Source organism: Trematomus bernacchii, unplaced genomic scaffold, assembly GCF_902827165.1.
Source record: "Trematomus bernacchii unplaced genomic scaffold, fTreBer1.1, whole genome shotgun sequence".
NCBI lineage: Eukaryota > Metazoa > Chordata > Actinopteri > Perciformes > Nototheniidae > Trematomus > Trematomus bernacchii.
Genome location: NW_022988098.1, coordinates 5,792,882 through 5,807,430, shown reverse-complemented (window position 1 = coordinate 5,807,430; position 14,549 = coordinate 5,792,882). Strand labels below are relative to the sequence as shown.

At 41.2% G+C, this 14,549-nt stretch overlaps 1 protein-coding gene across 1 annotated transcript in view; it reads left to right on the top strand.

Annotated features, from left to right (window-relative positions):
* cntn3b (contactin 3b) overlaps nucleotides 1–14,549 on the top strand; it is a 56,881-nt gene that overhangs the window by 25,172 nt on the left and 17,160 nt on the right. The window contains exons 4-11 of the mRNA XM_034121823.1: nucleotides 859–1,034; nucleotides 5,607–5,705; nucleotides 8,630–8,833; nucleotides 9,976–10,078; nucleotides 10,386–10,570; nucleotides 10,958–11,094; nucleotides 13,562–13,691; nucleotides 14,345–14,495. Coding sequence (XP_033977714.1) covers nucleotides 859–1,034; nucleotides 5,607–5,705; nucleotides 8,630–8,833; nucleotides 9,976–10,078; nucleotides 10,386–10,570; nucleotides 10,958–11,094; nucleotides 13,562–13,691; nucleotides 14,345–14,495 — 1,185 coding nt within the window. The remainder of the gene's footprint in view (nucleotides 1–858; nucleotides 1,035–5,606; nucleotides 5,706–8,629; nucleotides 8,834–9,975; nucleotides 10,079–10,385; nucleotides 10,571–10,957; nucleotides 11,095–13,561; nucleotides 13,692–14,344; nucleotides 14,496–14,549) is intronic.

Genomic DNA, 14,549 nt, shown 5'->3' with positions numbered 1-14,549 from the left:
AGTTTGGCAATCCCTAAAGATGTTCATCCTGAGCGGGACATACATGTTTGTACTGATTTTCCTTTATGCAGTTACACTAAAAACTACAAATCTGAATCTCATGGTTGCCCCTGCAGATCTTAGGAACTGATAATTGAAACATTTGAAATACTGTTATGGTGCTAAATAAAAAAGATTCAGAGGATAACCAAAGTCATTAGAAAGTACATTTTGAGCACTATTACTATCTGAACCAAACTGCGTGGTAACCCATCCAACAGTTGCTAAGATATTTCCAACCAACAGATCGACAGTGCGATGCCTTCAGGGTGTCTACAAAAAGCAACCATTTTGAAAAAGCTTCTTCTCACTAAACGATGACACATTATTTTGTTGAAAACAAAAACACTAAATTAGCCCATAATGTGTCAATGGAATCTGTTTGCACATATTCTACTAGCAGAAATACAAACCAGACAAAAAACAAGACCTCCCAAGTGAATGTAAATAACATTGAGATGAAATAAAAACCTACTTCACCATGTGAGTGGGAGAAAAGTGAGTACTCACCAACGCAGATTTGCTCAGTTTTGGTATTTTGCCTACATTAGTAAAAAACAAAATACTTCAATGGATGGAAACGTTAAACAGGGAGTTACAGCTGTTCACACTATCAATACATTTAGTTTTTGTCCTAACATGCTATAAGGGACACATACTACATTCAGATTTCTCTTTCACCAATACAGGAACCCTCTCTTATTACTGACCTTTTATCTTCTCAGCAGGATTTGACCGATTGAATCGATCTCTGTGATAAACACTGTGAGTGTGCATCTCCAGGGGGCTCAGCTACTGATTGTGTTTGCGTTTTTCCAGATGGTCACTAAACGGAACACTCATTGATCTGGGGAACGACTACCGGCGTCACATGTCTGGGGGCAGCCTGATCATTAGCAACCTGGACAAGAACCAAGACATCGGGGTATACCAGTGCAGTGCCTTCAACACGTGGGGGTCCATCCTCAGCCGCAGAGCCAGCCTGCACTTTGCATGTAAGTCATCTTATAACATGTTTCTTGGCTCGACATTTAAGGACATCCTGGCGTCTCTTTGTATCTGCTGACATGTGTTGTTTCCCAGGCTTTTTTTAAAGATATTTTTCGTTTACTATTCCAATTTCTCATTTAGCCTGAGAATAGATTTTTCATGTTAATCGAATGATATGTCAGAATCAACAACCCGCGTCTGACTGCCTCTGAACTCCATTGATTCTCATTAGTGGGTCCAACTCTGACAGCATATATGCTTGGTCCGATATTGACTCATATTTTGCCAAGTGATACACCAGCGAGCTCCTGTGATCCAGACTTTAAAGGAGACAAACTAAAATAATGCTTGAGAAGTGTTTTCATCTCTGTAATCACCATCCACCTCCCCATGAATAATGTATACAGCAGATTGTGAGTGGATCAGAAAGGCTGTGTGCTGCCCTGTCAGCCTGCTGCTCCAAAGACAAAAGGCCTGGTGGAGAGAGATGCTGTGGAGCTCCTACCTATCACACTGTACAAGCACATCTCCTCTCTTGATCACGCCTGCTGACTATTGATCATGTCCCAAGGATAGAGAGCATTTCACTTCCTCTCAGGAGATGGACTGCCATTACCCCTATAGCTAGTAATGAATCTCACTTGTGGGACTGGCTGAGGAGCAGAGCTGCTTGACATTTATTGTCTTGCCTAATGCGCAGTGAGGGAGGTCTAGAAGATCAGCATGGTTGATACTCTGCTTTTCTGTGTAATGAGGCCATGCCCTAACATAGAAATGTCATGCCTTTGCTGCTTTGTTTGCCTTCAAAGTTCAACTGCTTCAACTGTATGCTCACATTTCTTATCACAGCTAACAATAAAAACATGCAAAATATTGCTTAGAATGAAACACAAAATTGCATTTACTACCAAAAACAGATACCTGCATATAAATGATAATATTAATCAGAAGCACAGTCCACAAATTGATGTTAAATCTAAAACTAAAGGAAAATAACTAACTTGCATTTCGGTCAATGTGGTTTGTATCTTTTTCTCTCTAAACAAACCGGGTTTCCTGCATTGAACCAAAGCCACCATGTGAAGATCATCTTGACCCTGGGAAAATCAGGTGTCATATCAACTAGTGTTTCAAAATTTAAATATTATGTGGAAAAATGCTTTTAGGCCAAAGGGGACTGTTTGTGTAGTACCATGATTAGCCACTTGGGTTGCTCTCTCAAAGAGACAGAATGTAGGATTGTGCGGCATCTTGCAGTTGCAGATTGAAACCATGGATGTATAATAAGAACTGGATACAGCGTGGGAGACGGGGCCTCATTCATTCCTATGAGAGTTGCTCATTCGCGCATGATGATAAAATGGCCCAACTTTTGAGAGAGCGAAACATCACAGATTACCCGGCATGCCTGAGAAGTACCCGTATGTGCGCTCATAGCGCATGCGCAACTTTAACCATGCCCCCCAAAATGCTCGTTCACATCAAGCACGTCAATTTGCGTACACGTAACAGCACCGCACGTTCATGACAGCATGGTAATGGTTTGTTATGATAGATTTGATATCAACGAGGCGGCAGTTAGCAGCTAGCGGTTAGCTAGTAATTATGCTAATTTACACATCAATCGTTATGTACTTTTATATTACGCTGTAACAGGATATAGTGATATCCAAGCAACAGAGCTTCATTTAGCATGAAAGAATTATTGCACTGTATATATATATATATATATATGTATATATATATACAGTGCAATAAGCTTCTTAGTGCAATAAGAAGCTACAGGGACGTTAATCTACGTCGGTAATATTAACTTTATTTAATACAACATTTACGGTACAAGATTTAATCATACAGCCCATGTAGTATAATATTTTACAAATGATGAATTACAGCAAACATGTGCAATATATCCATTATTACAGCTCCGTGGGCTAGCAGTAAGGCGATATGGGTCCGTCCTTATTGTGCATCCATGGGTAAAGATAAACGCATGTAGTGCTGAACACGTAACATGAACGTGCCGGGCGGCGCGGTCCCGTGGGTTAGATGCGCGTTCATAATGCAGAGGGAAATAACTCTCAGAATAACGTTATTAGCACATTTTTACAACTTGAGGAACGAATGTTTTTAATAAGGGCTATACAAGTGTTCATACTGGGTAGTTTATTTAGTTTAAAAAAAATTATCCAACGATTTACAGACCACTCTTTCCCCATGTAAGTCAATGGGAAAAAGTGTTTCCGGGCCTGGCAACCAAAAGGAAGTGTAGTACCGCCGTTTGGCCAGCACGAATATTTTCATCTGAGTCCGGTGCACTTCCTGGGGGCTTGATTGAAACCAACTGAATACTCCCTCTCACCAATCCCTTTACAAGACTGTGACAAAGAGCTGCCCATTAAGAAAAACATTATAATGCTCAGAGCCTATTCTTATCATTTCAAAAATGGTTAATGCTTTTTTTCAAACGCTTTAGAGAACTTCAGTGGCCTTCAGGTGACATAAAAAAAACAACAAGTTAATCAAAAGCCTTAGAGCCAGTGCACATTTAAGGTAACTAGTGTTACATTTGTCTCTCGTAGGGACAAACCTTGCAAAAAAAACGACACATCAGCTGATTGAGTATGCAGTTAACCTCAGCTCAATAAAGCACTTGATCGTCTTTCAGCTCACTCTATGGCTTGGCTCTCATCAGTGTCATCTCCAGCCACAGTTGGGAGCTTAGTGATTACACCTCTAACAGCGCCAAACAACATACTGATACAATAAGTAACTAACTGGTGATCATAGTCAAACTTTTTAGGAGCCAAAGAGCCAGATATTTGAAGAATTGAAGAGATGGTAGAGACCAAATATTAGACTTAGATTTGTCAGATTGCCATAGCCTACGTTATACTTTTGCATGTGATATTAAGCAACAGCGTGCAAACACCATTGCTGTTGTGTTAACAGGTTTGATCTGCTGCTAATTTGTTGCCAAAAAGATTATAATCTGCTAGGAGAGCTGACCACAACGTTTAATTGTAATGATGTTGTCCATTTAACAATTCTCAGCAATGACTTTATTATTGTTTTTTTTAATGATAGGAACAAAAGCCAACGATGCAACACCAAAAGCCCCAGGTTTAATCAACCGTGTATACAGTATAGGGTTGAAACATACATACACTGTGGCTGCTGTTTTGTTTTGCTCCTAAAAGTAAAACAAAACAGCAGGTAAAAGTACCTTTGTTCAAGAACACTGCTGGAAACAATATATAAAAGGGAATGTCTACACAGTGACGCCATTGCCCAGACCAATTATCTTCCAGCTATAATGGCTGCTCTCTGTATTCTCTAGGCCAATCATTCTTTCGTGGCAAAGACGGATTCTGCTTACAAAGGAATCACTGCAGCTACAGTGAGTTTGGCCTCTCACAGTTACAGTGTGTGGTCAGTTCACTTCACTAAAGCCCATTATTCTTCTGCTCAGAGGCCAGAGTAGACAGAAGTGTATCCCCTCCAGGTAGCCCATCTCCGGACCTCTTCAGTACCGTTTGGCACAATATTGGGAAACTGGTCATCCTTTCCTTGTCCACAAAGTAATTTCCAGTAGCTCTTTGATTCACCTCCCGCTGTTTCCAAGTCCCAAATAAACGTCTTGGGGAGATGGACTCCGTATTTACTAAGGCAGCCTGGTGAGATCAGAAGGACGTTGCCTCTGTGTGTATTTTGAAGTGGGCCGGCTCCTCCTGTGGCCTCCTTGGTGTCCTGCCGTGACTTGACTCTGTTTGAATCCACTGCGGTCATCGGAGAGCTGCTCATTAATCTTACCAACACTCTGTCCCACTTCCCTCCATAATCTTCCTCCTCCTAATTTCCCTTATCGGTCACACTGACTTTCTTTTGTTTGTGTTTGGAAGGCTTACTCTAGGCTGTTAGCCAGAGGGTGCAGACAGAGTACAGAGCGGACTGCGGCAGCTTCCCTCCATCACTCATGAAGCCAGGGGTGGTTTATCATCCCAGGTTTTGGGTTTTGTCTGCCAGCAACCGCTCATTCATTTGCAAGGGGATGGATTGTGCTGAGCGTATTGATGGTGGAGCTAATGCTTTTAAGTGCGAGATTACACCACATGTAATAATGATGTTACTTATTGCTGCTGGCACTGCAAACCGTCATTTGTCATGCAGACTCCCTGGTGTTTTCACAGTCCAAAACGCCCACCCCCCCCACACTGCTTATTTCATCCGATTCAGCCTAATCTTTTTACTGTGCTATGTTGTGGTGGTGGAGGGTAAACATCACAACGTCAGGTCAGTCTATTTCATCAGCACCCAAGATGACTTTGAAAGTGTCAAAGGCTGTCATGAGGTGTCTGGGGGCAATCAATGATGCCCTGTTAAAGTCCCAGTTCTCAAAATGTAACATCAGAAAGAGACATCAGTCAATCAGTAAACCTATGTCTTATATCAGAGCTATCCTTTTCAAAGAAACTTGAGAACACATAAAAACTTTCTACACTGTAGACTTTCTGACTGTCTGACACCCTGCTTTTTTCTCGACTGCAGTCTAATTTCGATTTTATTTGACTCATCAGATCTTGACAACTTCAAAACTCTAACAGTGAGGAGCGCTGTGAACGTCCGCGAGGGCCAAGGAGTGGTTCTGTTATGTGGACCTCCTACATATTCTGGAGGTAAGTTGTTTTTCTCTCTGGGTATGCAGCTTTTGTGCCCTTTTATCCTTAATCATGATTCCTGAAATATATAATTCCCTTCATCGTTTCACATGGCAACCTTTGATCAGGGATTACTTCCTCATTCCTAACTAAATCTGTTTTAACACCCATTATAAGTACACATGCTGCCTATAATCTCCCCCTTATATAATTCATACTGAACTACTGTGCAAATCCTTTCGTGGGTGTTTCTTTCCTTATCCTGTATATGTTTCTCATTAGAGCAGTGTGTTTCCAAATTAGCCTTCATATGTGCTTATTGAGTTTCTGGCTGTGAGTTACGATACGATACGATACGATATACTTTATTGTCCCCGTAAGGAAATTTGTTCTGGACTCCGTCCTGCAGTTCCGCATACATGTACATATACAAACATAGTGGACATTAAGAGACATACACATATCATCAGTCATACACCGTTTGAACTAACACAATACACAGACGCACATACTGACAATGGCGACCTTTTGCACAACCCTCATGGCCAACATTTAAAAAGTACATTTCATTACATTTGACTACATATCATTTCATGTGAATGTTAAGAAGCTTAATCGACATAGGTAGGAATGAGTGCTTATAGCGGTTCAGCCTGCTCCTGGGAACCCTGAATCTTCTACCAGAAGGTAGGAGCTGGAATTCTGGGTGGAGTATGTGGGTGGGATCAGACACCATTTTTTTTGCCTGTCTGATAATCGACTGCTCGTATATGTTTTGGAGAGATGGGTGTTTTTTAACCCCCATAATCTTCATAGCAGTCTGGCTCGCCCAGGCGAGCGATCTGTGACTTTGACTGCACTGTCAAGTTACCATACCAGGCAGTGATACCATACCTCATGATGCTCTCCAACACTGCATGATAGAACAGTAACATGAACTTCTGGTCGACTCCGAAAGCCCAGAGTCGACACAGAAAGTACAACCACTGCTGAAGTCTAGAGCACAGACCTTGAACATGCGCCTTCCAGCTGAGTGTATTATCTAGATGGACACCAAGGTACTAAGGAGTTAGATGAGAAGATATCTATTTCAGATCTATCCGTTAAATATGAAGCTACGGCCAGCAGCCAGTTGGCTTAGCTTAGCGTAGCCTGACAATATCTGCATACCATTGTGTGTACTACTTCCAGTTGAATAAGAGTGATTTTAAAATGATATATGTATAGTCTTTAAAGTTACACAAACAGCCTTTTCAAAGTAGAACCTGTTATTTTACATTTCGTTTTATTGTGTCGAGGAGCTATAGGCGAGCTTAGCAACCTTCAGACAGAGCCCAGCTAGCTGTTTCTTGTTATGCGAAGCAAACCAGCTGCTGGCTGTATCCATATATTTAAGCACCTCAACACATTCAAAAACATTTTCTTATTGTTCAACTGAGAAGCTCAAAATGCATTCTTTAAATAAGAGGGCTGAATAGGAGATAAAGACGCAGAGTAGGTATGGACAATGGCTGCTGCCTAGCTTGTCTCCCTCTTGATACTGTAGCTTGCATATTGAAACAACCAATTCATTCACAAGAGAACAGTTTGTAGCGCAGAGCATTGTACAGCTGGTCTTTGGGATAATGGGTCAGAGGACTCGGTGTGAAATACAGTTTGACAGCTTTCCTCTGACATGGGGCTTATATGCGGTTGGCTGCTGTAACCGTAGCGCTATTGTGTTTTTCTTACATTTTCAGAAGTGAATGAAAAGTAGTGCAGTGCGAGCCCTTTCTTCCTTCTCTCACCCCGTCACTCCCCCTCTGGGTTTCCTCTCCCTCTCTTCCCATTCTCTGCATTTTTTCTCTCTTGTAAATTGAAGGCATGAATTTTTCTTCATAACCTTGAACTTCACTGTTATCCAACACCTCTTTAAAAAGAATCACTTCTGGTTTCTCATTTTGTTGACTCAGAATAGCTTTTTTTCCCCTCCGCATTCATTATTACATCACCCCCAAATGCTAAATTAAATACAATATTGTCACAAGCAATTGGGTCCCCTTAGTGCTCCTTTTTAGAGTTTTGTTTACTCCAAGGTCTTTTTAAGCCACTGGGTCACTTTTGTTCTTCTGTTGCAGAAAAAGCCCCTGTGTTGTGTTTTCTTTTGACTTATTGCTTACAGTTCTATCACTGCTCATTACAGCCACGTAGTTCAGATGGAGGTTATGCTGACTCCTAAATGTGTGGGTCCTGCTTGCCTAATCAGAAGGAGCTTTGTATCTGCATCACTGCTCCCAGCTCGGACGCTCCATCCCATCCGAAGCCGTCCCTGGGGGGGCGTTGGAAATGATTGACAGTCATTGCATTCACCTTTGACCCGGAGCCCCTCACCTCCCGTGTGGTAGATTACACTGAGCATCTCCTGGCTCTTGCAGTTCTGTACAGTGTGCGTTTTTCAAAATGACACTGTAATTCATCATGGCAGGTTTCTCTTTTCTTGTGGTGGACCTGCAGCTTGTGAAGGCGCATCACAGCATGTTCGTAATTCCATACGTCAATCCTTTCAACCCTCAATCCATCCGTCTATTCGTTTGTGCCTCCCATGAACCAGACCATGTCACTCAGAGACTCGGGGAATGCAGGCCATGTGTCAGGGGAGGGCCACTGACGCGCTGTAATCCATTTTGTTTCGCTCCCTTTCCTTTGGTCTTTCATTGCTTATGCACCAATAGATATTGCATTTGCCATGCCTTGGTATCTCTTCCCAAGAAAACTGAGATAAGGGTAAAACATTTTAGTGATATGCTAAAAACTTTAGGCCAAACTTGGGTATCTTCTTTCGGTTCAACTGTCCCAGCTATAGTGGTTAAAATATCTAAAACGATGTGTGGTATCAGTTTTAAAAGAGCAATGACAGCAGAAAACCTCAGCTCTAAGTTAAATTGTATTTCTTTCCATTCCAGAGCTGACATTTGGGTGGATCTTCAATGAATACCCGTACTTTGTCCAGCAAGACAACAGGCGATTCATCTCTCAAGAGACCGGGAGTCTGTACATCGCTAAAGTGGAGACCTCAGATGTTGGCAACTACACCTGTGTGGTTAACAACACCGTCTCGAAGGAGAAGGTGCTCAGCTCTCCAACACCGCTGGTCCTCAGAAGTGATGGTAAATGACTTAAATATAAAGAATTAATTTAAGATCTTAGAACAGGATACGATTGTAGAAGCTTTCTGGTTTCCGTTTGTTGTCTGAGTTGTATTGATCAATTACGTTTGAGCAGGCTTTGATTGAATACAGGCAAACAGTTCATATTGAGGGCAAAATAGATGGAACACTGACTGAAATGCAATATCTGAGCTTTTGCATCCGAGTGTATTTACAATGAATCAGCCTTTTATTAGCTTGAAATTACTTGTGAAACAATGTGTCGTAGACGCCATATTTCAACAACACATCCATTCTGAACTTGCTTATCGGACTGCAATAATTCAGCATTGAAAACCCCCTACAAAAACTCGGAGCCGAGGGGTTCAGATATTGCATTTTGATTTGAGTATATTTCCAATTGTGGGTCAAAAGAGTTTCATTACACAGGCAAGTAGCTGTCAGTGACGTCAAGGTTAAAATGGGCTGTTAATTGTTTCGTTTTTACGGACCTCTAGGTCACAATTTATTATAAAGGACAATTTCAATTGTGATTATATTTTATAAATTAAATTACACGCCTGAATTGATGCACTAAAAAAGATAAGATTGTACCAATCACAAAAGCTTCTTGTTTCAAATGAACAGAACAAAATGATATAATGGCAAACTAAAAGAACGAGTGTTAATCAGCTACAGATCAGTATTTTATTTAACAATGACAGTTATCCAATATAGACAGCAAAATCAATGGTTTTTAGTTTCATTTACATCAGCTTGAAATGGCATTACTAATTCAGGAACCTTAACCCTAACCTGAAAACAGCTCTCTCTTAAATTGTGATTTCAACATCGGTAGAGTTAATCGCTCAACCTGATGTATTACAGTTGTTGCTTTTAATATATTTCAACAAGATGGTAGGACCTGCTTCTCTACCATGCAAGTATTTTCCCTGATGTGTTCCCTGAATCTTTTATAAGCCACCTCTGATTTTCCTGCTCTTCACCAGCCCTTTGGGGGTCACTTTTGCTCTGCATGCATATAGACTTCTGTGTTAGCTGTCCCATGCTGTTACTGCTCTCACTTTGATCCAACACGTGTATAATCTGCGCCGTTAATCATTGATGTAAAAAGCTTGTCTTCTGTTGTCTCACTTTTGTAGGAGTAATGGGTGAATATGAACCCAAAATAGAAGTTCATTTCCCTGATACGGTTCCAGCTGCGAAGGAATCGGTGGTGAAACTAGAATGCTTCGCTCTGGGAAAGTAAGTGAATCTCATTGTGTGTGCGACATAAGCTGTAGGCTCATTCATGCTTGAATAAGTGCTACTCAAGATGATTTAAGGATGCACAAGCGTAACATTACTCATTCTCAGATTCATCAATTCTTACGAGAGCGAGGGCCGTAGCATGACACGGCAAGGGAGTAGAAATCAAAGTTCCTTAAAGAGCTTCTTAATCAGAGCAATCACAGTTAGATTTTTGGAGAACAATAACTGACAAGACACTCAGTTTGATCACTGAGACTGACAGTTGCCATCATGGGAATCTTTTTGATCGTCTTTTTCGCAGCCCTGTCCCAGAAATAAGCTGGAGGAGAACCAGCGGCATCCCTTTCCCCAGCAAAGTGAAAATGAAGAATTCAAACGCCGTCCTTGAAATCCCCAATTTACAGCAGGAAGACGCTGGGACGTACGAATGTATGGCAGAGAATCGGCGAGGCAAAAACACTGCACGGGGTCGTATCTCATTCCATGGTGAGTGAACCATTTTAAATTGACGCAGGGAGAATGAATTTGGGTGTGTATGTACAGGAAACATGGATGTCCCCTGCAGCTTTAATCTTGTTTGTTTGACAGAAAACCTATTTGTCTAAGACGTGCGGGGCATAATGTTACCATGACATTTCTGTACATGCTATGGATCCACGCTCTAAAAAGTAAAAAGTGTATATTAGATTACAGGCCGCACATTTCCAGTCAATATTTAAATCTATTTACCAGCATGTGTTCCTCATTAGGCTGATAATCCACTTTGAAGGCTGCATTAATGGCTTCATGATTTCTGATACCACTCTTGACTAATCCACTGCTGCTATAATTAAAACACATGTTTGAAAAGGTAATCCTCTCATTTATTTCAAGCTAAACCTCACTGGCTCCAGACAATGACGGACACAGCTCTGTCCATCGAAGAAAACCTCTTTTGGGAGTGCAAGGCAAATGGAAAGCCCAAACCGTCCTACAGCTGGCTGAAGAATGGGGAGCAAGTGATGGCTGAGGTATGGAGATATGAGACTATTATACAAATTGGTGAGAAGTGAAGGGAAATCAAATTGAGGCAACATAATGATGCATATATTTCCATTCCAATTAGTTACACTGAATCAAAAATGCACAGAAACGGTTTGAAATATGAATGGTACATCGACCATGCACTGGTAAATGCATGTGCTGTATCAAAAAATTGCTTTTGATAGATAGAATCAACCTCTCATCCATTTTCCACTTGCTAGGGAGAAATACTGTTCATGAAATTTGAGGGGTACTCCACATTTTAGTGCTGCTTTCATAATGGTGCACAGATTTAGAAGAGGCAGAGGCAGTCTGACATTTAGGGCCCATTCACACCTGCTATTAACATATTATCTGTATATTTTATGCGGATTATGACAGCTAATTCACAAGCCTTTGCACTTACACTTAATAACATTTATGTCGATTCTAGTGGTATGATTTCTATATGCATTCATTTTAAAGAGATTATGCTCATTTCAGGTTCATATTTGTATTTAGTTTTTCTACTGTGACATGTCTCCGTGCTTTAATGTTCAAAAAGCTCTTTATTTTTCTCATACTGCCTGTGATGCAGCACCTCTTTTCACCCTGTGTCTGAAACCAGAGCCCAGTCTGCTCTGATTGGTTAGCTGGCCGGCTCTGTTGTGATTGGTCAATTGCTTAGAGATGTCCCGCCCCTTAGCCTATCATGTACAATTTGTTGGAGCGCTAGCCAATCGAAGTGCGAGTGTGACTATGCGCAAAAATAAAAACAAAACAAAAACGCAAAGAAACTACTTGGTTAGGACAAGTTAAAAGATGATGGTTTGGCTTAAAATCAATACATTTGGTAGTCATTCACTTATGGAACTTTATTAATCTATCTATTTATTTATTTAATTATTCATATGTTTGGATTCAAGGCATACGATAAGGCATGTTTCTTTGATGTATTTTACTTATACTGCCTGTAGAGAATTGTGTTTGTGTTAAAGACATGTGTAGACCAACCGAGTCAAATAATAAAAACTAATATTACAAAAAAAATAAGCTCCCATGTCTGAAAATCATAAATGATCCAGCTGTAGAAATTACTATAGGTGAAAAAGGACTCTTTCTAATCAAACGTCTGAAATTTCTAACCTCAATTTTTCTAATAACCATTTATTTATCAACCCCTTGGTCCACAACAAACTATGTATGACTATTATCACCCCTGTATGTGTAAAATCACTGTACTGCCTCATTCAATTAGCCACTGAAGCAAAAACGTGCAAATAATTTATTATCTGTTGAAGTGTTTTTCTAAGTAAGATTACATTCACTGTGAATGTTAGCCTTATTTATGTGTAAGGTGACTTAGTACCTCACTAATAAGCTCCAACTTTCTCTTCATGCGTCTATAAATAACCCTCCTGTTGTCTTCGGGTCAAATCTGACCGATTTACTACTTTCATCAATCATAACTTTTTTGTTTTACATTCGATTGCATTAAGGCTTTATGATATCCTTAGACATTTGAACATATACAATGGCTGATCACCACTTTCATTGAATTTTGGATGATTTAGTCAACTTTGTTCCCGGTCAAAAATTACCGCCATAAAGAAAAGGAATTAGTAACCATCCGGATCAGATAAAACACACACACACACACACACACACACACACACACACACACACACACACACACACACACACACACACACACACACACACACACACACACACACACACACACACACACACACACCACACACACACAACACACACACACACACACACACACACACACACACACACACACACACACACACACACACACACACATTTCCCGCTCTTATGTGCCCACCCCCCCCCCCATGTTCAGTGTCTATTCTTTGTATATTTACTGCAGTTTTTCATGTATACCAGTAGTCTGATACAATATGTACAGTTTGAAAGGGTGTTAAATGGAATTTGGTGATGATTAATGGTTTTTGTGTTAATGTAATAGCAGTTAAAACAGGACCGGTCAAATTTGACCGCGAACACCAAAGTAAGGGGGGGAAAACGAAGACAATAGGAGGGTTAAGATATCAGCATAAGAAGCCTCCCCAACTGCAGCCTTTCGGATCTCTGACTAGCTCATTGGGCCAAAATCAATCATCAAGTCATCATCGGAGCTGTCATGATAGTTTTTCCAACTGAACAGTCACGGAAAATAAATGGCTTTTTAATATGCTGCTGGTGCTGTTGTCAACATTGCTTCTTTTCTGTGTATCTAAGATGCAGGTTAGCAGTTTCCACCAGTGCCTCATCATCTCTTCCCCTATTCCAAGATGAACACTGGCACAATGCTTTTTTTCCCTCTTTCTCCTCTCCTGCTGTCCTCCTCCCTTCATGGTGCACCAGTAATTGCTGCATCGCTTTTGGTCATAATAAGTTTGCCTTGCAATGGATATGCAGATGATGTCTCTCTCTCCTCCTCAGGGCCGGGTACAAATCGAAAACGGAGCCCTCTCCATAGCTGCTTTAAACCTGTCCGATGCAGGGATGTATCAGTGTGTGGCTGAAAACAAACATGGCATTATTTATTCCAGTGCCCAACTAATGGTGTTAGGTAAGATTGCATCCCTCCTTCTGCTTTTACCCTGCTTATCTGTCTGTGCGTTTGATCATCTCCTAAGATAAAAACCAGGATCCTGCTATATCTCTCCTCAGCAATCAGTCTGCAGACTCATTTGATGTCATTATGGCCTCTGCCAGCAGAAATATGAATCTGATGGAGTGTCTCATTTTACTTTCGCTCGTTTCATCATATTGATTTGGATACTACAAACGCATTACTTTGTGGCATTGCACATGCTTTCTCATGTAGATGGGGTATTGATTTATTTGCAAAGCTTTAATGACTTCCAACTGACTGGCTCGATGACAAATCCATTTTCTGTCCTGATGCATGTGATGACACTTGGGGGTCCAAATGATGGCTGACAAAATGTGATGATGAGGGTGGGCAACAGCCAAAAGCTGTGCAGGTTGGAAGCATGCTGAGGGTGGATTATGTGATAAAGCATTGAAGGGTGGGGTGGCAGGCGGGTTCATATAGCCTTGAGCCAAAAAGGCATTTCTGCTGAGTTCACGCTGAGGTTTTGAGCCGCTCTCACTAAGAGCTGAAAGGTAGTCGATGTCGATACGGCACGGCTGATCTGCAAAGGTACAGGTTGCCTATAGTTTTTAATCTTACACCTTTCTCTGCCCCCCAACACACAGCTTCACCTCCCAGTTTCTCCAAAAGTCCATTAAGGGCCCTGCTGAAAGCCCGCTCAGGAAGCGAAGTCACTCTGGAATGCAAGCCAGAGGCCTCACCCCCAGCAATTAGCCTGTGGAAGAAAGGGAATGAGATCCTGCAGAGAAGTGAAAGGTAGGATAAAAGTCCAAATGCATATCCCTCAGCATTTATTCACATTCACTGCAA